We start from the raw sequence: 25,835 nt of genomic DNA on the forward strand, positions 1-25,835 counted from the left end.
TTTAGGGGGGATCGTCCCCCAACCTCAAATTTAGGGGGGGACAGGTCCCCCCCCCCCCCCGTCCCCCCCACCCGCTTTCGCCGCCTATGAGTATACCCCATCACCCCCTCTTCCAGATCAAATCACCGTAATTGGATCATCGCCGGATTATTGTCTCTCGTCATCTCAGGGAAGAAATGATATAACGTTTAAACAGGCCTTCACTGCAATCGCATAAAGATAGAGGTAAGCCCCGGGCCCAGTATCGATCTTGCTATATTGATGAGCTTGAAGTAACTAAAACTTTCTTGGAAGGCTCTTTCTCTAAATTGAATCAGACTCCGGAGTCCGGGCACAGACTGTCCTGAGATGAGATAGTTTGTGGGGTCAGCAATACCCGTCGATCCGGAGCGCTCGAGCGAAGAATTGCCCAAATGCTGCATCAGTTCCTCGATCTCGCGCGCGCGCGGCAGTTCGAATGGTTGGTATCTCGCTTATTGATTTTTGTACGGTGCTTAGATACCGGCACCCACGATATTGACTATAGAGATTAGAAAGCTAGCAGTGCAGCGCTGGGTACTTGGTTCTTCAGGCGAATTAATGAATGAATGAATGATGGTTTGATTACATGAGCTAACGGTCACGTTACTTACGCAACACCGAGAGAAGAGGATCTCACTTGTTGTGTAGACAGCAGCAAAGCAGTTTGAGCTGAGCTCTGCTCAATTACACTGTGAATTGTTTCTCATTTGTTTACAGGACTCTGGAACTGATAAAACATGGCTTCATTTTGTGCATCGAGGTTCTTGCCAGGCCTTTTCCTCATGCTTGGCCTTGGAATAGCAGTCGCTCTTGCCAGCAATACTCCAAACCTCTCGCTGTTGAAAGATAACTTGAAAGTCATGAACATGCCATTGAGTGACTGGATTCACATCCTAGCAACCAACTTCACTAATTTTGTAGCATCTCAGACGCTTCTAACGCTCTTCATATTTGGTGTTGCCTTCTATGTTTTCCGTTATCTCTTCCAGCTATTCCTAACCCCTTTAAACCTGAACAGGGAATTGGGTGATGTCGGGTATATCCTTGATGGAAAGAAGAAGAGAGATGTGGTGAATGAGATCAGGAGAAGAAGGAAAGAAGGACAACTCCCACCCATCTATCCCAATGGATGGATTCCGTTGATTGCTTCCTTAGACTTGGTTAAAGGAGATGTCAAGTATATAACTGCTGTTGGTGAGTAGCTCACAACTTTTTTTGCTTTTAAAGTGACAATGCACCACAATAAATGTTGTCATTCATGAACAGTGGTTGATCCATGATTTTGAAATGGAGGGGGCACAAGCCCGGGGGGGGGGGGGTACTTAGATTTGGTTTGGACGGGGGTGTGCGGCTGAAGGTTCAAAACCCATACCCATATTTACGTTTTTTTTTTTTAAGGTACCCATTAATAGGGATTTATTACCATGATTACAGGGGCAGATCAAGGATTTTCCAAAAGGGGGGGCACATTTTCCCCTGGAAAATTTGACAAGCCCCCCCCCCAAAAAAAAAGGTTATCACCCAAAATGTAAGGTCATTTCGTGGCCAGTATCTAAAAATTGAGGCCATGTTTAGGGATTTCCCAGCATAAAACCATACCCCATGTTTAGGGATTTCTTCCAAAAAAGCGACTCATTCCAGCAGCACATCCCTGTATGCCTTATTTTGTGAGTACCCCCACAAGTAGTAAGTTTTGGAAAGAACTAATTTTAATGAAAGGGGCACAGATGACAACTTTCTTAGATTTAGGCCTTTAGCTGCTAAAATAATAATGGATTTTCCATGGGCTATTCTTTATTCTCAAAATATAAGGGGATGTGTGCCCCTTGCATCCATGGTTTCTCCACTGATATGTTCATGATTTTTGCTAAATGAAGATTTGTTTTTAAATATGAAAGTCCAGTTCAAATAGTACAATATTTTGAATAGACTATGATAATGAAGCAATGAGAAATTGTATCTGCAAACCTAGCTGGTTTCTAGACATTCCTACTACGAAGCCCAATGTGGGAATTATAGAATCCAGAAGTTGAACTTCGTGCTGAAAAAAATGCCATGCACTGTGGTGGTTTATATACCGGTATTTGCATTTTTGTTATGTAATGGACTCGCCTCATAGTCATGGCTTGCATTCGGGGGTTATGACCTGCCGGTATTTACATTAAAAATGTTTGCTAAAAACAAAAACTTGTGATTGTATTATGTAACTCTTATTGACATTCTGTGTTGGTATGGAACTAACCAAATATAATATACCAAGGTTTTTTACCTGACTGCCAAGAAAGCACGAATGCCTGTGAGCAAGCAACCAGGGGACCAACGGCTTAAGGTTCTCTCCGAGGGACCTGGTAGTGAGAACAAATGCTTTACCAAAGGGCACTAGCGCACCACTTGGGAATCGAACCCGGGTCACCGGAATCCGAAACCCCTGCTCTACCGACTGAGCTATCGCGCCTCCCTAGTAAATATCTATGTAGGATCTAACCATTTTCATACGCTACAATACATTTAAATTGTCTTCAAGATTGTGAAAATTAGTGAATTGTCTTTTGAAACAGAGGGTCGTGGGTTCGAATCCCAGCCATGGCGTAATTTCCTTCTGCAAGAAACTGATCCACAGTGTGCTGCACTCAACCCAGGTGAGGTAAATGAGTACCGGTAGGAAGTAATTCCTTAAAAAGGTGTGTGCGCTATGAACGCCTAGCTTAGCCGGGTAATATAGGAGCGCCTTGAGCACCTAACAAGGTGGATATGTGCGCAATATAAATATCCTATATTATTATTATTTAGTCAATTTTCAAACTATTAAAGTATGTAGTTGGAACTTGAAGTTATGAACAATAAGATCATGTACTAAATTGCATTATATCCTACATAGAGTAAATCCTGTATAGTGATTGGTTCAAGTAGCATCATGTGACCGAATATATTTCAACTATGATGTTGCGTGACGTCAGACCTCGATATATTTTTGGATATACCAATATTCTGACGTCATTATTTCACAAAACTGGATATCTCGGCGCACCGGCTTGCGCGCTCTCTCTCTCCCGGGCGCGCAAGTCCAGCGCGATGCGTCAGCGCAGACACTAATCTGCGTTCCGCTGAGCGCGGTGGCTCGGAGAAAAGTAGGTAATTCAACAGGACTTTGCATGCTCAGCGCATAGATTTTGGTTATAAATTATTAAAAGTAGGATATAAAGCAAATATATCAGGCGTTTCATTCGAAAGCATAGTGGGAATTATTAATCCTCGGTTGGACTGGCAAAACTACTATATTTCCCTCGGGGCTTCGCCCCTCGGGAAAAAATAGTAATTGCCAGACCAACCTCGGATAAATAATTCCACTATACTTTCTCAAAGCCCGATATATTTGTTTACTGTATGTGTTGTACCAAGAAGATTTTATGACTGGAGTTCCAATTCATTTCTAAAGAAGCGCAAAAGAAAGGACGGCAGTCAGGACCTTTTTGATGTCCGCCTTCGAAGCCGCCAGTTTCAGTGAAAAAATCAGAGGAGTGAAACTTTACGAATATCCATTTGTATCAATTTTCCATCTTTCATATTAATAAACAAACTGAAATTTGATCGGATTAGAAAACATCAATAACCAAGCACTATTACGCCGAGATATTTGCCCAGATTATATCAACCTTTAATTAGTGAAAAAAGTAAGAATTTGACCTTTACTGAAACCAGATTTTAACACTTTTCCGATCATTTGTGGCGAATGAAAATTTCAAATGTGGTCTGTGGAATATTGTTATTCATTATTGTATATGCCAGATGAGTGCCCGTACACGCCCAGTCGAGTAAATTTGAGTCATATTTCAGGACATATTGCAGAGTTTATTTTTGCATGCCTCTGAATTATGTACTACACATATAACCAGACCAAGATGCAGCGAAAAAGTAATTATCATCACAATAGCATATTTCCCTTTATATATGACCTATAGATGCGGAGTCATGCGGGAATCATTTGTCTACACAATTGCAAGAGATGTTCAGCAAAGTGCATGCCTGACATACTTTCTGCGGGTGGTTTTTAACCTTGTTCAAACAGATTTTATTTGCTGTTACTCCATCTCATTTGAAACCTCCTTGGTTGTACATAATATGTGTACATCTGTGTAGTCTAAACACCCCCCAAAGCTGTCAAGAGCTCTGTGTTGTTAGGGTGTGTTTATGCTTCCATTGCGAGGACAGAATCAGCGTTTTCAAAACGTCGATCCAAAACGCCGATCGTAAACATGGTTCTGGGAGTGCTGTTTATGCTTAACTTTTCAGAGGCGAAATCACGATCTCCAGCTGGCTTTGCATCGTAATTTTCGTTGAGCAGGAAAGCGAGGTCAAATTGGGCGCGCCCTTTTTCGAAAGTTTTTTTTCCGAGTGTTGTTATGGGGAAGGTACGTCGACTGTTAATAAACATCGAACAATTTCCGATATTTTAGTCATTGCATGGAGCTTCTTGATATAGCCATATAATTTCCACCATGGTGAGGATAATAGTAAGAAAAAAATAAAGAATATAAAGTACACAAAATAATAAAATATCTATTTGTTTATGCTGTACTGGGGCATCTGGCAATGTCTCCTCATTATAACTCATGTTCCAGGGTTGTTTTTTTTTGGGTGTAAATCCTTCAACGTTCATCGTGATGACAAATTGGAAGAGTAATAATAGTAATAGTACTGCACATGCAAAACAAGGGAGATGAGAGGTAATTCCGTGGAGGTAACATGCGACCATGGAGCAATGCGACTGTATTTGCCCGCGGATTTTCATCTCACCGGAAGCATGTACCAAATGACGTCATTTTAACACGTTTACGATCGTGGTTCTGTTTATACTTCCCAGAAAGCCTGATTTCGGTCAAACGATGTTTACAAATGCACCTTTTTGTGAGTTTACGATCGGCGTTTTGAAACGGCGTTTAAATGAAAGTAAGCATGGACGCAACCGTGTTTTGGACTAATCACGTTTGGAAACGCTGATTCTGGCCTGAAAAGTGGAAGCATGAACACGGCCTTAGTTGTGACATAGTCTACATGGATAGCTGCATACATATGAACTCTCAAGGTTATAAAAAAAAAATGTTACCTCAAATCCTCAATTCCCCAGAACAAACAAAATGCATTCTTTGTCGACCCTATGGAGGCCCCTATTTAACAACATGACGCAGACCTGCAACAACTCATGTCAGTCAACTGCACCCATACATGTACATTGTACATGTACATCCTTTCAATGGACATGCAGACCACATGAAGGCATGTATGTATGTACATTAACATAATTATTTGTTATGTAGGCCTACTGTATCTCACATGTCTCATGTTAAGGGCCAAATTTCACAAGCTTTCGACTTCTCTTTGGTCCTAACCATCGTTTGATATGATGCTTTACAATTAATGTTAATAAATGAACTTGAACACAACATTACCATGCGCTAGGGGAGCGAATAGAAACACTATGTGGATGCACTGCATGAAAAGGTAATGGCAGGACACATCAAGGCCTGCTCATGCTACTGTTTACACTGTGTACAGCCAGAGACAACTTTCCATTTGGCAATTGACCTCAAAAAGATTCTGTCCTTTAATCTTTCATACATTTCTGGTAATTTTTGCAAATTATTAGGGCCTATTCCTTATCACTTCCAGGCCTTAATTTTTGTTTTAATTTTTTTCAGGGCAAGCTCACTTTTTGCCTGGTCTGAAATCTGAACAACTTTTAACCTCAGGGGTTTATTTGGCATAAGATATTTACATACTTGAAACAAAGATAAATAATGCACATTCAAAGATAGCAAATAAAAGAAATAGATGAATATACTTAAAGGGAAATGAAACCTTTGGAACAAGGATGTGTGATGTCACATGTGAAAACTTTCCCTTTGATGGACTTTGAAATACCCTCCAAATGTCTCTTTTTGCTTTTTCTTATGGTGATACAAACTCTTTATCCATGATGTATTCCTTAAATATCTGTATTACATGCCCTCCTATAGAAAGAACACATTATCTACTGATAGATGTGATAAAAGAGGCAATTTAAGTTAAATATATACTAAAGTAATGGGGAGAGTTGTTCACAAGTGACATCACACATCTTTGTCGCATTGCCAATTTGAGGATCTCCATAGCATTAGTGATCGCAATATTCAAATGCTCATAACTTTCTCATTATTTGTCTGATTTTTCTCAAACTTTCGTTGATCTGTTTCTTTGATTTTTCTGTTTTCACACTGAATGTGAGCATGAACAAAAGAGAGGGATGGAAGAGTGAATCTGGTATGTTGAAAGGAATGTAAAGAAGGTGATGGAAGAAAAGATGGAATTTTGATGACTGACAGAGAAGAGAGGATGATCAAGAATAAATGAAGAACACATCTATAAATAACATTAAAGATCGAGTCCACCCCAGAAAAATGTTGATTTTTAGAAAAAGAGAAAAATCAAACTAGCATAATGCTGAAAATTCCATCAAAATCGGATATAAATTGAATGACATTTTAAAGTTTCGCTTATTTCTCACAAAACAGTTATGTACAGCTCACTGACATGCACATTAGACAATCGATGTCCCTCACTCACTATTTTTTGATTTTTTTTTATTGGTTGAATTATACAATATTTCACTTTGTTACAGATTTGACAATTAGGACCAACTTGACTGAACCATTTAGTATTAAACAATGCTAATTCCACATGTTCAGGGAGGAATTAATCTTTGTTTCACTTGACAATGAGTAGATAATTAGAAAATATCATATTTCAATTAATTTCATATATTATAATAATTTGCAAAAGATATAGTGAGTAAATTTGCATTTACGACTAGGATGTGCATATTTCTGTTTTGTGAAATTAAGCGAAATTTCAAAATGTCATAACTTTCTTATTTTACATTCGAATTTGATGAAATTTTCTGTGTTATGCTTATTGGATTTTTCTTTTTATTCAAATCAACTTTTTTAGGGTGGACTTGTCCTTTAGATATTCTTGAAACCCTGTTCACACTACAGTAATTTGGAAATATGTGTATTTAATGTAATTATGGAAATACAAGCATTTCTTTTCAAAGAAAAAGAATAATTTCTTTACCGTTTTCAGTGATTGTGGAATCAAATTAAAGAGCAGATATTGAATTTTTTAGACATTATTTACTTTTTGAAATTCAATTGCTGCCCGCCAAGTGACTTTTTGGTATTTTTTTTCAATTGTCCTTACTCATGCGTGAATGAAGAATCTTCTAAGTACCAGGTGAAAAAAGAGTCCTTCGGCTTTACAATGATTTTGTCATTTGACTATAAATGGAGGAGCTTCTAGCATGTGATGTCAATAAAACAAAAAATACATTGTACTTCTGTAATTCTTTGATAACTTTTCACCAAACCGTCACTGATTACCCCCCCCCCCCCATCCTTTTCCCATTTTCTGCTTTTTATTATTAATTTGAAATTGAATTAGATGTCAAGATGAAATTCCCTTTTAAGGTGGATATGATTCATGGGAGTTTACAATGTGGTCACCATATTATCTCCCTCACGTAGGCATAAGTTAATGGTTAGCTTAACGATGTGTGTAACCCACTAACCTGTCATCTTTATGTTTGATGACCCATTTACTGGCGATGTTTGCTATTTCGATTGAATTAATGATGGGTGGGTCTTGTTTCCATCAAGCCTCATGAACTGTTGGCTTGAATCTATGCCATTAATGATCAATTTTACATGAAGTTATTCATTGTCAATCATTGGATGGTATTCTTATAGGCAGATAGCTATGGCTTTGTCAACCCTTTATTATTTTAGATTACAATTTTGTGGAGTGCCAATTACTGCTCTGGAGCCGTATTCTGAAAATTGTCTTAAGAGAAATATTCTTGTATCTTTAGAGTTACAATAAAATCCGTATTCCGAAAATTCTTGTATCTTTTCTTGTAAATTTTCTTGTAACTTTTGCTGAGCGCGTATGATGTCAGAGCTAGAATTATGCGTAAAGTTAAAAACAGCGCACAAATATCCCTTTGCGCAAGATAACGTATCGAGATAAAAGGTATTCTGAAAATTCTCTTATCTTTGCGTTCTGTTAATTTCCTTGCAAAATACAAGAAAATTTACAAGAGGTAGGGGGCTCTTGTAATTAATTGTTTCATGCGATATTTGTCCGTCTGCAATAATTATTTCTCCGTCTGCAATAATTATTTCTTGCTGCATCCTGCAAGAACATGTTTTACAAAAAGAGACATTCCAAAGGCATTATAATGACGGATTGGTAGACTTGTCAACAATTTGAAATTGGTGTTCGAGACGATGAATCTTTTCAGAGAAAATATGTTTTTGAAAAGAGCCACATGTATTTTTAGCACAGAACCGCACAGGCATATTAAAGCGTCGAGGCGCAAGGAAATTACGCCTCATATCAACAATGCGCTTCTATTGGTTGACCTAAGCATATAACAAGCTTAATGATTGGTTGATGATGAAATATTGGGCGTGTCAGAGATGAAATAGGGGACGTCCTTACAGAGATAAGACAATTTTCAGAATACCGATTTAAGAGAATTTTAGCGAGTTGTTTTCTTATTGAGTTACAAGAAAAGTTAAGACAATTTTCAGAATACCACCCCTGGAATCGGTACAGGCATTATTGTTTTGAAGTTTGAGCGATATAACCCTGTCAACTTATTCACTAAATAAAGTTTATTTCAATTCTGCTACAAAATTACAAAAAGTTGTCAAAAATTTAATTGAGAAGTGACAAAATAGGGAATTACAAAGATATTTGGAATGAATTGGTACATTATCTTTGTCAACGAATGTGGAAGAAGTATTATGAATCCATGCAGCATTCCATAAAACTGTGGTAGAAAAGTGTAGTTTAAAGGGTTAAATCTAAACCATGTTACCGGCGTTTCATGAAAGGACCATGTCAGACATTTTATCTGACAGTTATACCTTGGTCACATTTGCTCTACGGCGAGTCGAAAACAGCCGTTTTATTCATTTTTACTAAAACCACCTATATGTACAATGTAGCTGGTACAAATAAAATGTTAAAACGGCTGTTTTTGACTCGCCGTGTGTGGTAACAGTGCCTTTTAGCCAATCATAATCAAGGAAAGTTGTCCGAGAGCTCTGACAACTTGTCGGGCGAAAATGTTGATGAAATGCTCCCCAGCAGAATACCACCCATTGTCTACATAGAGAAATGATGACTACATGTTTGCCTTTTCTTGCCCCCCCCCCCCTTTACATGGAATTTTCTTGACTTAGTCGTTGACAGAGATGTCAAGTTCAAAGACCAGTGATGCATTACATTTCAAGCAGGGAATCGCGACTTGACATAAATGTATGTGCCTGTAAATTTAGTGAATAATTTGTGAGTGATGTAGTATTCTGACCATTCTGAACGTACCTCTTTAAAGTAAAATATGCTTAAAGAATCCAGGATCATAGAGGTCAAATAGGAGTGGGGGATCGGGGATGAAGGATAAAATTTGATATAATTTTTTTTTAATGAAGGTTGAAAGGGTGGGGGATCAGAGGAGAAAGTACAGGGTTTGCGCATTTTCTTTAGAAAATTATACAATCTTGAGTTACACGTAGTTTATAATGCAGAAAATGAAAGGATGAGTTGAATAATGGCATACAATGAAGAAAGCTCTTCTGATGATGTTCCATGGATGAGGGAGTATAAATAAAAGTTGTGGCTGTGAGTAAATAGATGCACTTGCCCGCCCCCCCAAGGATTTTTTTATGAATTCGTCCACTCACCATTACATCTAATAACCAGTTGGTCGGATAGCCATTTAGTCCATATACCTCACCCAGAGATTACAGGTACATGTAGTTTATAATGCATCAATATGAAAGGATTAGTTGAATAATTGCATACAATGAAGGGATGAGGGAGGGAGTATACTGTAAATAAAAGTCCTGGCTGTGAGTAAATAGATGCACTTGCCCCCCCCCCTTGGCTTGCCCCCTCCAGATTTTTATGAAGGCAACAGTTAGTATTGTAATTTAGCTGCCAGTGCTTGTTTGCATTCTATAGTGAACTACTTAATGTGGAGTCCACCATCTATGGCAATGGCAAACAAATTCTGTTATTCAAAAACTTAGTCTAACTTCAGATTTTTATGAAGGCAACAGTTAGTATTGTAATTTAGCTGCCAGTGCTTGTTTGCATTCTATAGTGAACTACTTACAATGTGAAGTCCACCATCTATGGCAATGGCAAACAAATTATGTTATTCAAAAACTTAGTCTAACTTCAGACATGATATGAATGGGTAGCATCAAGTCACAAAATGAATGAATGATATCCTTACAGGTCAAACTCTGTGAACTTCATAAATTTTCAAGCAATGATCATCAATACACATTTGTTTAGAAGGAGATGAGCAAGGCAGTCTTTCTGAATGAACCTACCGGAAACATGTTGCCATGGTAATGGCCTATTATGACAATAAACCTAGATTACAAATCAAATCAAACCCTTTATTTTTTTAAAAGAAGTACTCATGAAATGTACATGATAATTGCAGTTTTGGTACATCTCGCTCCATGAAATTTTTTAGTTGTGTAATTTTTTTTATGAGGAAATCAGAGGTTGACTGTCCACCACAGGGAGTTGTCCCATCTACGTCTCTGCCAACTTTTAAAAGAGAGGTACACAAGATCCAGCCCTGTAAAATCTTGATGTAATTTTTTTTCACACAGTTTTTTTTCACACAGTGACTATACAGTCACCAGCACAAAAGTACAAGAATACACCAGATGGTGGCCTGTACTTCTTAAGAAGAAGAAGGTCAAAGAAGAGGACAATCAAAAGAAGAAAAAGAGAAAAAATGATAGTTTTATCATTGATATCCGTATTTATCATTGGCAGGAAATGATTTTGCAGTTTATAGAGGAGAGGATGGAGAAGCCTATGCTATCGATGCCTACTGCCCTCATCTTGGGGCTAACATGGCTATCGGAGGGATGGTCAAGGGTAACTGCTTGTCCTGCCCCTTCCATGGATGGGCCTTCGAGGGAAAGGAGGGAAAATGCGTTGACATTCCATACCAGGAAGAAGGGAGTAAGTACCATGTCGTTGTTCCATGCAATTAGCTCAGGATTGTGACGATTGCTCATATAAAAGCTAAACACCATTCTAACAGAAACCCTATTATAAACCTAACTCTAACTCAATGACAAGCCTAATCTTCAGAGGAATTAGTTGAGGAGCACTTGTTGCAGTCCTGAGTAAATGTTGCATTACCATGATATCAGTAGTAATTTTGCTTTATAATTTCTAGCAGAGAATTGTAATTACAATCATTTTTTTAAATGATAACATTCAGATATTTACTCAATATTTACTATCACTTGTAAGATGCAACTTTGATTAATTTTTTTTTAAAGATTCATAAAGTTGCAAATACAATCAATTCACAATTGATATTGATATCTACAACCAGTTTTTGTTTTTTAATTGAATTTCAGCGTAGACTTGTAATTACAATCATATTTACAATAATAACTATAATATAATCAATATTTACAATCAGTAGTACTTTTTATTGCATGAATTTTAGCATAATATTCCAAGTTTTCATTGGTGTTTTCATTATTTCTTTGTTTTTCATTTATACACATATATATTTGTAATCAATATTTACAATCAGTGGTACTTTTGATTGCATGAATTCGAGCATAAACTTATTCAAATTTTTTATTGGTGTTTTCATTATTAATTTGTTTTTCATTTATACACATATATTTTTGTGTATATAGAAACATTTGTAATTTGTGTCTTATAAAAGGTACTATAGAAATATTATTATCATAAAAGTACTATTAAAGCAAAATTGTGCAAAACATTGTATTCTGTATGAGAGATAATAATAACAGTTGCGGTAACTATCTCATAAAATGAGTTCGAACAGAATTCAATAAAATGACCACTCAAGTGTCTGTATGTATAAATTTAAAATAAGTGCTAAATGGCTCTGGGAAAAATTGGTATTCGCTGAGAAATGAGCAAAATAAGCATGCCAGAATTCTAATGTCCGGTATTTTTCCAAATATTATTAGTACGTTGTCCCACATATCCTTTTTTGTGTTAGTGATCATCAGGTTTTTCAGTTTTCAGCTAGGATTTCATGATTTCACAAAGATAAGTTTATTTCACTGTTCCAGAACGAGATTTACATGTATGGTAATATTTAACCTTGACTTTAAAGACTTCTCATGAAATAATTGTTTTCTGCAACTTCTTTCTTTTACCTTTAATTTTTCAAACCCAGAATCTATACCTATCCAGGCTAAGGTGAAGTCATGGCAGGTAATAGAACAAAACGGGTTTGTCTTTGTGTGGCACGATGCAGAGGGAAGGGAGCCCTCGTGGTTCCCAGAAAACATCTCAGATTCAGAATGGGGCAAGATGTACCACCATGGGACCACAAAGCATTCCATAGCCGCCCATGTGGAGGTGAGTATTCATGGAAATCTGGGGAGGGTCTACGAGGCCGGGCAGGGTCCATGAGGCCGATTTCTTCATTTTGTGATTTCTTTAATCAAGATGAATTTCTATCAAAATTGAAGACTACAAGCTTAGCCTAGATTAAATGTTAACTGAAATATACCCTAGAACATTTGACTAGGTTGTGGTTAACAATATCTATTTATGAGAAAAAAAATATATGAAAAAAATTGGTCTTGCTGCTGATGCTCGGCCACGTCGACGCTCTTAATTTCATTGTATCTTTTGTGTACGAAGCCAAAAGTCACAGTGTCAGTTTCAGTTAGATGTATCCATTGGTAATATGACTTGAAACTTATAATTATGATTAACTGATAAAATGAGACTGGTCTGTGCATGGTGCCTGTAGATAAATAATATTTGTCCGTTCTACGTAGTGTGTTGATGAAATATGCCATTATTGCTCTTCTAACTGTGACTTTGAGCTAGGTTCTCTATGACCTAGATGCATTGATTCTTAAATTTTTTTGCTTGCAAACAATATAACTTGATCAATGGGTAAACATTTCCTTCAAGCAGCTAGACTGTGGTGAAATAGTAGACCTGGGGCCTGGAACACAAAGCTTAGCAATGATCGTAGAGCATTTTTCTACGATTGATTGCATTGACTACTATGTACAATCAATCGTGAAAATCAAGCATACGATTAATCGCTAACCTTTGTGTTACAGGACCCAGGTCTTCATTTTGACTGATCTGAGCCTGATTCACATTATCATTGTCATATCTGAAAGTAGCATAATCGTTAAATTTACTGTTCAGCTGATCAATGCATAGAGGTCCAAAGTACAGCTAGTCCATACACTGTAAAATGATACAATGACTAGACAAGAATAGGAAAAAATGTTTGGCATTATCTGAGTGTCATTCTCAAAACGTTTTAAGTTTAATCCTCTGTATTCTCAGTTCTGGCACCATGGGGGGGGGGGGGGCTGGGAGGCAGCTGCCTCCTTTGATTAAAAAAATAATAATAACAATGGGAAGAGTACACGTAGAATAATGAATAATTTAAGATAAAAGTTACAGTCATATAGCACATTTTATTAGCATTTCAAGAAAGAAGAGAGGAAGGACTAAAGTGTTGAATAGAGAGTGCTGGAACATGTACCTCCATGGGCTCCATTTTTCTTTTATTAAAGGGATGGTCCAGGCTGGAGATATTTATATCTCAATAAATAGAGTAAAATTCACAGAGCAAAATACTGAAAATTTGATGAAAATCAGATAACAAGTATTAAACAAAGTTATTGAATTTTAAAGATTTGCATTATTCCGGTGAAACAGTGCTAGGCATGTCTTTATGCATATCCCCACTTGTTCTTTTGTATTTTATTATATGAAATTGGGTTTATTCAAATTTTTTTCTACCGAGAACTGAAACAATTGGATTGACAATTGATCAAGTGCATTAGTTATTTATTGTGAAGTTTACAATTCTATGGCCCGTACTCTGAAGTCAGGTTTAACTTAGGCCATGGTCTAACTCTGTGCTAAAATTATGGGAAGCCGAAAGTGTCAAAATTTTTATTGATTTGTATGTTTCTTATGTTTACTGTGCTCTTTCCTGATTTATCGATGGTGGAGACAATCATCTATTTATACTTCCTACACAATTATGAATGATTTGAGAGCCAAAATATTATATCTCTACTGTTTAATGATTTGTGTAACAATTGGCTATTCAAACTTAAACCACAACTTTAAACCGGAGTTTAAGTTAAACCCGACTTCGGAATACTGGCCATTGTAGGCCTATCTCTTATTAATTACTATGTCCAGGGGGTAACCTTATACCTCGGTCACATAATTGTTCTACGGCGGCCGTACGGTGAGTCGAAAACAACCGTTTTAATATTTTTTGTACTAGCTGAATATCGGTGGTTTGAATAAAAATGGATAAAACGGCTGTTTTCGACTCGCTGTACGGCCGCCGTAGAGCAAATGTGACCAAGGTATGAAGAGGAAGTATAATCAGTAAGAGTATTGCCTGTACATAGGCTTGTATCTATAGAAATATATACTTCACTTCATTGTGCTTATTATGGTCCTGCTACAGAGATATTCATGTTTTAAAAGAAAATTTTACTATTATTTGAATCTGTTATTTTTTACAATGTCCAAGGGGTAATCCTAAAAGGACACAAGTCAATCATTTACAATATAATCCAATTTTCATTGTACCTTGGCTTGAGGCCTGTGTTTGCGCAAACTGGTTACAATTAATTGTGCTGTATATGTATATTTAGTGTTCAGAGCACAAACGTCACAGTGTCAGTTTCAGATACAGGTATCGATAGGTAGCATGAATTTAATATGAAACTGATGTTTAAGAGATAATAAAACTGGTCTGTAAGTGATGGGTTTATATGTAAATAATATTTTGCACGTACCTGTACTACGTAGTGTGTTTGTTTAGTGAAATATATGCTAACTATTTGCTCTTTTGACTTGTGTGACCTTGAGCTGTCCTCTATATATGCATTGGAAACAGAATGTTGTGAAACATGCATATCAATGACTCAGATTTTCCACTCAATTTGAGAATTTTAGAGGAAATCAACAAAATGCCAAGTAACTTTCAGTTTTGAAATAATGTGATTGAAAGTGAAGTTGTTTTTCTTGGTACATGTAAACTGTCAATCACTAGCCTAGGACAAACTACACATTAATTATCAAAGATATTTGAAGCAGTTTAAAGTTCAATATAGATAATGAAAACAGTAGCACAGAATTCTGATAAATTTGCAATCGTATCAAAATTGGATACTCTTGCTTCTTTAATCAGGTTTACATATCTCTCATTCACTCTGTACAAGGACTCTCACAGAAAGCGAAATATTAAGAGATTCATAGATAAATATATGGTGTTTTTTATCTCATTTTTCTTATGCTGGGCTCTAAAGTGGGTTATATTAAGACACAAAATAGTAATTATTCAATTTCATTTAAATTTGTCCAGGAAATATTGTTTGTTTATTATTCCTTATATTCTTGTAAATCATATTTATGCATTAATCTTTGGGCTTGAAGATTCCAGCTATTTCTGTGAAGATGTTCGTGTGAGGGCATTTTTGGAGCTATTTAGCAATAGATTTTTTCCTCTTTTTCATAATTATTAAAGTTAACTTTCTGTCCATATTATGTCAATGAGGGGGAAAATAAGAAATTGTGGAATTACAATACATACTTCTAGGCACAGACCTTCTTGTCACAACCACCCACCAGGGGGGGGGGGGATTCTCCCCTGGATGAGTCACCCGTGCGACATAAGTTTTTATATATATTGATATTATTTTATATCTTCCGTATGTCTTTTTTTAATAGGAAATATCAGAGAATGGAGCTGATTGTCAACATTTGTCATTTATCCATGGAGCATTTATGGGCAGTGGGAACGACCTCAGATACATGGGAAGCAAGTAAGTTCAACCGTCTCATTAGTTTTGTCATGAATAAAGAAACTCTAAGAAAGTAAAAAAATATGAACAGTGGCATATTCTGGCAGTTGGTATGTTATACACAAAATACAATGTGTAATATACATGTATGATATGTATTTGTAAAATTATAACTCAGAATAATATATGACACAAAAATTGCATGAGGATGATATTATGAAAATACTTTAAAAACAAATCAAACCTTATATACATGTATGCATGGGATTTCTGTGACCCGGTGTGATAATGTTTATGGAGATAGGCAATGATACATGCAGAAATAGGAGATTTAAGGGGATGAGCATGAGTACTGAGTACAGTACCTGATTGGTGAGGCTTAGTATGTCCATTTCCTGACACATTCTTGTCTGTTCCTTAGGTTGTGGAGCTGGGCTTCTCATTCCTGGGGAGGAACATGGGAACAGGACCCGGACCAGAAGCACATTGGTGTGATGACGGTCTACCACGCTTTTAGCTTGTTTGGGATGCCCATAAAGGTCACCAAGACAGAGAGCAGAGCCAGACAGGTGAGTTTGAGTGAAAAAGATACAGTTGAATTCAATGCAATTCATTTATTTCACATTGCTCTACAAAATACAAAGAAACAAAATAATACCTAAATAAGAATACCAGGAGATTCATAGATCAAGATTGTTCTGTGGAGGGTGTGTGAGGAATAGACAGGAGGAATTTGGCCGGATGAGGCAAATGAATGGATGGGTGGATGGATGGATGGATGAATTAATCAATTATCAAATAAATGAATGATTTAAAAAATATATATTTATTGATAAAGAATAGATGAATAAAGATAATAGGATATAAAAAGATTATTTATTAATTTTGAAAATGTAGAATGAAAAAAATATACAAAAATAGAATAAAAGATCTTGAAATTTTAGTTGATGAAACAACCATATTTTAGGTGAGATGAAATCCATATTTTTTGAGAAATTGATTAATCGACAGTTTAAAGTTATTATTAGCTCAGGTATGGTGCATAAGTCTTGTATTTCTGTACAACTTCATGAGCTTGTCTTTATCACTCTCTCTTTATTTTGCAACCCTTTTATTCAGAATGGACCAGCCCATGTACTCCTCCATTTCTTTCTGCCTATTGGCAGGGCTACTATCGTGATAGGGGTGACACCGATTGAGCCTCTTACTCAACTTGTAACTCAGCATGTATTTGCCTCAAGATTCATACCACGTTGGTTGGCAAAATCCTTCCTTTATGCAGAATATGTCCAGGTATGTTCACTTGGTCTACAGACAGTTGGTGTACTTTGAGACATGCAAATTGCAAAATCTGTTGACATTCTCAGAGGTAAAAATTATTGTGTAAATTGTACATCTTTGCGTTCTGATAAATTTCATGAAAATGTGTAACATTAGGATGAGGATGCCTAAATGATCAGTTTTGCTAATTACACTGAACATGGCAACTTATTTGGTTTTGTGTATACCCCCCCCCCCATGGGTTTGAAAGCTATTGTTATAAGCCACTGAAAATCCTTGCATCCTATTGGCTTAGAGCAAATTTTACATGAATCGCTCTCGACAAGTAAATTGAAGTCTTGTTGTCATATCCATTTTGTTAATGTTTCCATTCTGCAGTTTGAACGCGACATAATGGTGTGGAACTACAAGACCTACCAAAGGAAGCCCATCCTTGTCTCTGAAGATCGACTCATTGCCAAACACCGAAGATGGTACTCGCAGTTCTTCTCAGAGAACAGTCCCCGGTTTGAAGATAAGAAGCCTTCCCTTGATTGGTGATCCGTGCCTGTAATATCTTTGTGCATTAGAAAGCTTTGGTCCTGTTCACAAGCGAGTCTGGGAAACAGGTTTGATGGACATTCCGGTCGAAAAAAAAATCTCATTGTGCTTCTTATATCTATCTTTTGTAAAATACAACAAATAATGGCTTCATGTAAGACCTTCATTGCATGCAGCTACCATTTTTATTACTCTTTTTTTTTTGTATGATGTATTTTTGTGTCATTCCAGCCATCCTTGTCATGTAAAACGTATGGTTCACTGATTTTCTCCTTAATTTGTAAAGGGGAAGGGCTTCGTTGTAAAGCAGTTTTATAACTGAATCGAACTACCCTCCACCTTATTTTATCATTTGTTATAAGTAAAACATGAATAAATAAATAAATGATGATATATGTAAAACTAAGTTCCAAGTATGTTGCATTGAGGGACTCCTAATGAAGACTGGCAGTTATGGCCAGGCTATAGGCAAAGCAAGTTCTGCCTTGATGATGCATGTTTATCTATGCACTAGTCCTTTACCAGTATGCCCTACATTCTAGCCTCCCTGAGACTTGGAATTATCACATGTTTATCAAGAAAAAGGAAAGTTAGATAAGTTCATTCCAATGTAATAATAACTATGACTGTACATTCCTGAATGTATTGATGAAATTGAAATATTTTTTAAGGCAAGCACCATTGTTGCTTATAGAACTACAAGAGTTTTTCAAAATTGTAGTGATGAATGTAATCATGTTATAGTAGATGACATTGAAATGAATGCAAGCCTGCATCAGACATAAGTGCAATATGTTTGCATATGAATGTTTCCTTTACCAACCCCAAATGTATTAAATATTGGGATGATTCGATATTCAAACTATTTTGGAAGTATTATTTTTTTGCCAGTGCCATTAATGCATCTTTGACCTGACCTTATAGTTTCAATTTTTCAGAGTGTGTATTATTGGATGTTAAAGAACTACTTTTGCATTGGCATTCAAGTCACAGCATTGCAGGCCACGTGCTGCGTATCTGGGCTATGTAACACAAAGGTTTGCGATGGATTGCAAATATGAAAGAACCACACTGATTGGTCATGGTCAGTATTTTAAACCAAATGCACATGTAACATTGATATTGATTGGTTGGTTCATTTAGCGATTGATCGCTAATCTTTGTTACAGAGCCCTGTTTCTATTTTTGTCTTGACAGCCTATCACAGAAATTATGTAAGGATATGAATTTTTTAGCAGAAAAACTGTTGAGACTATGATTTGTGACTTTTAATGAAAGTTGGCCTTTGTCCTTTTGGACCAAATGGCGTTGGACCAAGTGGAATTCAGAAGTGTGCATTGTGCAAAGCCTAGATTTTCTATTACACAACGGTAGTAAATGTGTTAAGTGGCAATTAGGCCGAATGCGTTATAAGATCAATTGGTTGGAGACAAAATAGAATTAGATCATATGGAATGAAACTAAACAAGCATTGGACCAACTGGGTTACATTAGACAAAGTGGCAATTTTATCTTTTTATGCATGTAATTCTAGAGTCAAACTGTACATTACCAAAGATTTTTAGATTTAGAACAGGTAAGTGAATCGTTCTTGTTAAATTGTGTGAAAGAATAGTAATCATTGAAGTGCCTTTATATATGAAAATTATTTATTTTAATCTTTAGACAAATATGTTATAATTCGAAATCTAATTAATGTATTCAGAATTTAGTGCAAGAGATTGAAAAATTAGAATAGCATAGAAATCAGCAAATTTAATGCCTATCAAACACAGTATTTAGACATCTGCATTTCTTGTTGCGAAACAAGTATGATTAATAGTTCAGTTTTAGTCTCATTATATCTTTTTTTTTCTTGCAGTTTCTGCATTAGATGTGATTTCAATTGTTGGTGTGCTCAATTTCAGTTAATATTTGATGGCTATGCAATTTAGCTTGAAATAAATGGGTCAATCATGGCTACGTGCAGAACGCAGAGTAGATTGCGTCTTTCCAACTTATGAAAACTAGACACTGATCATTTGTCTCAAGTCTAATCAATGATTTGTAAACTTCTAAAATTTATATTACTATCTTATCATTGGAGTAATGAATTATAACTTCTTTGATTAGCGACAGATATGGAGACTGTGGAGTGCTTCCTGCTCTCCGTACCATTTGGTTATATCTCGGATCTCTCTTACTAGTTATTTATTGAAAGATTCTAGGCGTTGATAGCAGCGAAATATGAAAGTCCATTATTTTAAAGAAACGCCTTGGTTTGTAAAAAGAGATGTTATCAATCTACAACTATGCACCTTTAGACAGTATGAGAGCCAATGGAAAAATAAGGCTTCACACTAGCCGTGTAAGGAAAAATAAATGGTGTTTTGTGAGTGGGAGTTCTTCCCCAATCAGATAATAACGTGGTTTTTGTTTTTACTAATGATATCCCCCAAAAAAACACCTGCAAACTTTTATGCTTCCAAATTATAATTTTTTACAGGGTTTTGGAGGGGTTCCAGTAATACCAGGGCTCTGTAACACAAAGGTTTGCGATGAATTGCAAATATGAAAGAACCGCACTGATTGGTTCCCGGTCAGTATTTTAAAAAGGGTGCGCATGCAACGATGGTCTTGATTGGTCATTGGTATTAAGTGATTGATTGCAAACCTTTGCGTTACAGAGCCCAGGGCCCCGTCTTACAAAGAGATACGATTGATCCAATCAATCGTAACTCTATGGAAATCCGTCAGTGTCATAATTTTTTCTACAGGAAATTTGCAAAATGTCCTTTGTAAACAAAGGAGAACACACTGAACTGTCAAGAAATCAATGAATTTATCGATATACATTCATATCCAGAAAAATTCTGAGCAAACATGCATTGAATATGTTGACTTTGCTGGCTTTCCATAGTTGCGATTGATCGGATCAATTACAACTCTTTGTAAGACGGGCCCCTGTACTTTCGATGCCCCCAAAGGAAATGCCTGCAAACTAGTAGTCACTTTCAATTATGAGAACATATGCAGGCATCAGATCCTACAAAGCATTTCATGGGCCCGATTGTCTGGGAACAATAGTGACTCTGTTATGCTTGTGCATGGGCCCATACATTTTTTGATGCTGGATACACTAGTGTTTTTCAGAAATTTTCAAGAAATAATTCCAAGGTGACATGGATATTTGCAGTCTAGAAGCCAATGTGAGACTAGAATGTGCATCCTTACACACTTCTAACAGTCCTATGCCTGACATAAAGAACTGTTGTAATTTGTTTTCAAACCCTAAACCATAAAGAACTCTGAAAAAGGACCTGGCATTTTCAAAAGAACATAGTAGTTTGCAGGCATTTTCTCTGAATGGTATTAATACGAGTACTTTGCTTGTGCAAAAGGTGATATTATTTTTATTGCACAGGTGTGAAAGCTTCTTCTGTAGAGGACTTGGGAATAGTCCTGTGCGTTACCAGACTCTCAGTGGTGCTTTGTTTGTTTACCTCTCAATATCTGGGTTACCAATTTTAGTAATGACATTCATTTGGGTAGATAACCTTATCTCTTGAGTAGGCTTAGTAAATGAGTCTACTATGATAAAAGCCTAAGGTGTGTATCTGGGAATATGAAAATGAAAGAGAATACTTATAATTATGTTTCTGTAGATAGATTACGTGCAATGTTTCATGTGAGCCAATTTGATGGATCGTTTTTTAATTGAAAGTAAACATTGATATGCTTCCAAGCCTGCATTCAATCAACACTTCTTTGATCTGAGAAATGCAGTTTAATACCAGTTTCGCAGTTTCAAACCACAGTTGCATTCAAGAAATCTTTTTATATTCAAATCAAAGACTAGATGTCTTTCAAAACACAAACATAAAACAAAAGAAAATGATGCAATGGAAAGGCAATTCGGCAGCAATTAAATGCCAGGAGATCTTTATCATTATTCCTAGACGGGCGTGATTTCCGTTCTAATATGTGTCGCATATACATGCCAATCTGTGATTTGCAGTGAAAAGAGGGACAAACAGTGCTGCTGAAGTATTAATCGTGTTATGTGTTTCTGCTTTGACTTATGATTGACGTTTGTGAATTTAGCTTTAAAAAATTGATAAAAGGCAATCAAAATGAACAACTGTGTCCCAATGAGCTCTTGTGTTCCTTTTCATTTGATCAATTCTGCATAGGCAAAACACACACTTTTTTCAGAAGATTATAAGCAATGCATCATACTTCTCTAAGATGTTTGAAAACATATGGGGAAGTTTGAGACATATATGTTAAAATGATTGTTTGAAGGTTTGTTGTATTATCATGTCCATTTGGTAAATTAAGGCATAATCCAATTAGAACAAGTGGAACCTCCTTGCTCAAACCATGGTCTGTATCACCTATCATGATATAATTATTTACTTTGCGGTTTGGCTGGTCAGCTATCATTCTACCCATAATACTTTGGACTTTTTTTGGTGCCATATCAAATAGATTATACATTTTGTGCCATACATGAATAAGTACACGTAAGCTATCTACAGACCATGAATTATCTGGCTTCCAGACGATATTTACAGATTAGATTTCAGATTATTTGGCATGGAGTTATACAAACTCCATGATTTCAGTACTCGACTGGTACAATATTTATAGAATCATTTTCTCATGCACTGTCTATTTAGCACTTGTCACCCCCATGTTCCCTTTTAATCAATCTAGCTGTCTTGTTTTATTGGATGTGTGAACAATTAAATATGGGAACTATGTGATTTGTGTCATTGGAAAAAAAATAGATCAATAAAATAATATAAGATTTGTATAGCGCACATATCCGCCTTGCTTGGTGCTCAAGGCACTCCTGTATTACCCCAGCTAAGCTAGTCTACCGATTCCGGTGCACACAGCTTTTTGAGGAATTACTTCCTACTGGTTCCCATTTACTTCACCTGGGTTGATTGCAGAACAATGTGTGTAAATTTCTTGCTGAAGGAGACATCAAGAAAATATTTATGATTTTCAAGGATTTATTCAGTTTGTGATTTTATTTACCTTTTTATTGACTTTAAAACTTATAATTTCAGACAATATCATGGGATTTAACCTGTATAGATCAAATACAAAATTTTGTTCTTTCGAAAGATTAGTACAATCCAGTTTCTGAATTGAATTGATTTGTCTTCAAAGCACTTTGCTCGGAAACTATCAAATGGACTGCGGCACATCAGGGGCCTTGGAGTGAGTTTTAAAGAGGGGTGCTGGTTTTTTATTAAGCACCCCCCACCACCACCACCAAAAAGAGGGTTTTCACACCCAAATGAAGGAGATTGGGGCCAGATCTCTACATTTTACCTGGGGGGTACTTAGATTTGGTTTGGATGGGGGTGTGCAGCTGAAAGTTCAAAACCCAAACCCATATTTACGGGTCATTTTGGCTAAAAAGGTACCCTTTAGTAAGGATTTATTTAAATTTGACAAGCAAAAAAAAGGTTACCCAAAATTGGGAATATGGACCCATGTTTAAGGCCAGTATCTAAAAATTGGGGCCATGTTTAGGGATTTTCCAGCATAAAACCATACCCCATGTTTAGGGATTTCTTCTAAAAAAAGCGACCCATTCTGGCGGCACATCCCCGTATGCCTTATTTCGTGAGTACCCCCCCCCCCCGGATATTTTAGCATACCAACCTAATTTCTAGGGGATGCTGTGTATGGTGTAACAACATATGTAGCACCCCCAGTGCATTTTAATACTTCCCAGGGCCACGTATAGCACATCCTTTTCATGAAGGTTCACTCACTTCTCCCATTGGTATTTTTATTATTTCCCCTTAATTTACAAGTGTAAATGTTATTTTATGAGGAAACTATTTCAATCAAATATATTTTTGATTTTGATAAATTTTGGAGCTGTTGAACTTGCAAGTGACTTATTTATTTATTTCCACATAAAAAAACAAATTATGATACATGTTATAACAATCAATATACGAAGTGGGGAGGTCACTAAAAGCTAAGATGCTTGTCAAGAGAGACTCCTGTTAAATGAAAAAAAAAACATTGCTCTTTGTAATATAAATGGTACACATCAAATTGTACAAATCATCATCTAACAAAAACAAAGAAGAAAAAAATGAGGTTTAAGGAAGAGGGGTAGTACAAGTAAATATGTGAATTATAAGTTAGAAATTACATTACATTTTATCTAACAGATACTTTTTATATTTTCTCATAAATTGGTTTAAAGATTTGCTACTGATTATGCAATCTATGGACTTGATTTTCATCTTTTGTAAATATTTCAAAACCTTGTTAAGTTGTTTGAAATTTTTCCTAATTTCTTGTTGAGATAATAGAAAAGTTTTTGCACATATTTTCTCTAATTATATGAGTGATTTTTATCTGTATAATCATAGATTTTTTACAATGCAATGTAATTGGTAATCGTGTTTGGCTGTAGTAGCTGGCAGATGAGTTGTTAGAAAGAGACAATTTTGTACTTAGTCAGTAGTTAGTAAACTACATGATTTGATAATGTTTAGCTATATATTTTATTACTAGGAACAATCTATTCCATTTAATTTGTGTAGTGCAATCATTTTTTTTTTTTTTTATTTCATGTGATGAAATGTCAGACATTTTCTCTTTTGGTCTATTTCATTTTGGTATAATTATCCAACAATGCTCCTGTACCATTTCTTGTCTTTCTCATACAACATTATTGAGATATAATGGGGAAAAATTAATGTACCAGTTAACATTTTTGAGTCAAAGTGATGTTAAAAGCTATTTATTCAGAAAATGTTTTTAAGGTCCTGGATGGAGAGAAATGATCATAATTTTTATTGTATGATAAAAACCATGTTTGATTTGTTATTCAATGGATGGAGAGAAATGATCATAATCTGTATTTTATGATAAAAATCATGTTTGATTTGTTATTCACTTTCTATGGAATTCTATTTTTCATTCTGTCGTTTGCAGTTGAATAAATTTTCTACTAACATAACTATAATGACCTGCGTGTACTTAGCAAAATGACACAGTCAATATTTTTATGGATTGCAAATATGTATTATAGGTCATTAATTTATTTTCAGATCCCTACAGGAGTGGAAAACAAATTTTGTTGTATTTATTTGTAGATTTGTGTGATTAAAATTTTGAAGTGAACTCATCAAACTTCATGAATTTAGATTAGAAAGGTGTGTCCATTGTTGGGATGTATTGCTCACCACTTTGTAGCTTATGTACTATTTCACAGGAAGGGGGCGGGGGTGATGGTATGCATCTAACTTACATTCTAATAAGGATTAATGTTACTTAAAGGTCAAGTCCACCCCAGAAAAAAATTGATTTGAATAAATAGAGGAAAATCAAACAAACACAACACTGAAAGTTTCATCAAAATCAGATGTAAAATAAGAAAGTTATGTTTTAAAGTTTCGCTCATTTTTCACAAAACAGCTATGTGCATAATTTAGTCACATGCAAATGAGAGAATTTATGATATCCCTCAATCACTATTTACTTTATCTCTTTATTGTTTGAATTATACAATATTTCAATTTCTATTTGACAATAGGGACTAACTTGACTGAACCTTAAAACGTTAAACAATGGTAGTTCCACATGTTCAGGGAGAAATTAAACTTTGTTTCACAGGACAATAAGGAGAAAATCAGAATATTTCATATTTTTTAAAATAAAATACAAAAGAAATAGTGAGTGAGTGATGTGATCAGTTCCTTCATTTGCATACCAACCGGGATGTACATATAACTATATTGTGAAATTAAGCGAAACTTAAAATGTCATAACTTTCTTATTTTACATCCGATTTTGATAAAATTTCCAGTGTTATGCTTGTTTGATTTTTCTCTTTTTATTCAAATCAACTTTTTGTTTGGGTGGACTTGTCCTTTAAATAAGAGTAGAAAAATTAAAAGATTATATAAGTTTGACAAAAGTTCACAGAAGAATAAGATAGCTATAGGATTCTCAAGGTTCTAATTTGTGACGTCATAATGAGAGCAGTTTCCCCATATATCATGTAATTACAAATTCTATAAAGTACAT

The 25,835-nt window shown here is 35.7% G+C and overlaps 1 protein-coding gene across 1 annotated transcript; it reads left to right on the forward strand.

The window, feature by feature from the left end:
* The first annotated feature begins 113 nt into the window (after window positions 1–113).
* Window positions 114–23,867, forward strand: LOC129277488 (cholesterol 7-desaturase nvd). The gene is made up of 7 exons (XM_064110689.1): window positions 114–1,215; window positions 10,924–11,115; window positions 12,326–12,510; window positions 15,886–15,980; window positions 16,381–16,528; window positions 17,079–17,252; window positions 17,619–23,867. The coding sequence occupies exons 1-7, from the start codon at window positions 759–761 to the stop codon at window positions 17,778–17,780; spliced, it is 1,413 nt and encodes a 470-aa protein (XP_063966759.1). The 5' UTR covers window positions 114–758; the 3' UTR covers window positions 17,781–23,867.
* The last annotated feature ends 1,968 nt before the right edge of the window (window positions 23,868–25,835 follow it).

Source organism: Lytechinus pictus, chromosome 15 (assembly GCF_037042905.1).
Source record: "Lytechinus pictus isolate F3 Inbred chromosome 15, Lp3.0, whole genome shotgun sequence".
Classification (NCBI taxonomy): Eukaryota; Metazoa; Echinodermata; class Echinoidea; order Temnopleuroida; family Toxopneustidae; genus Lytechinus; species Lytechinus pictus.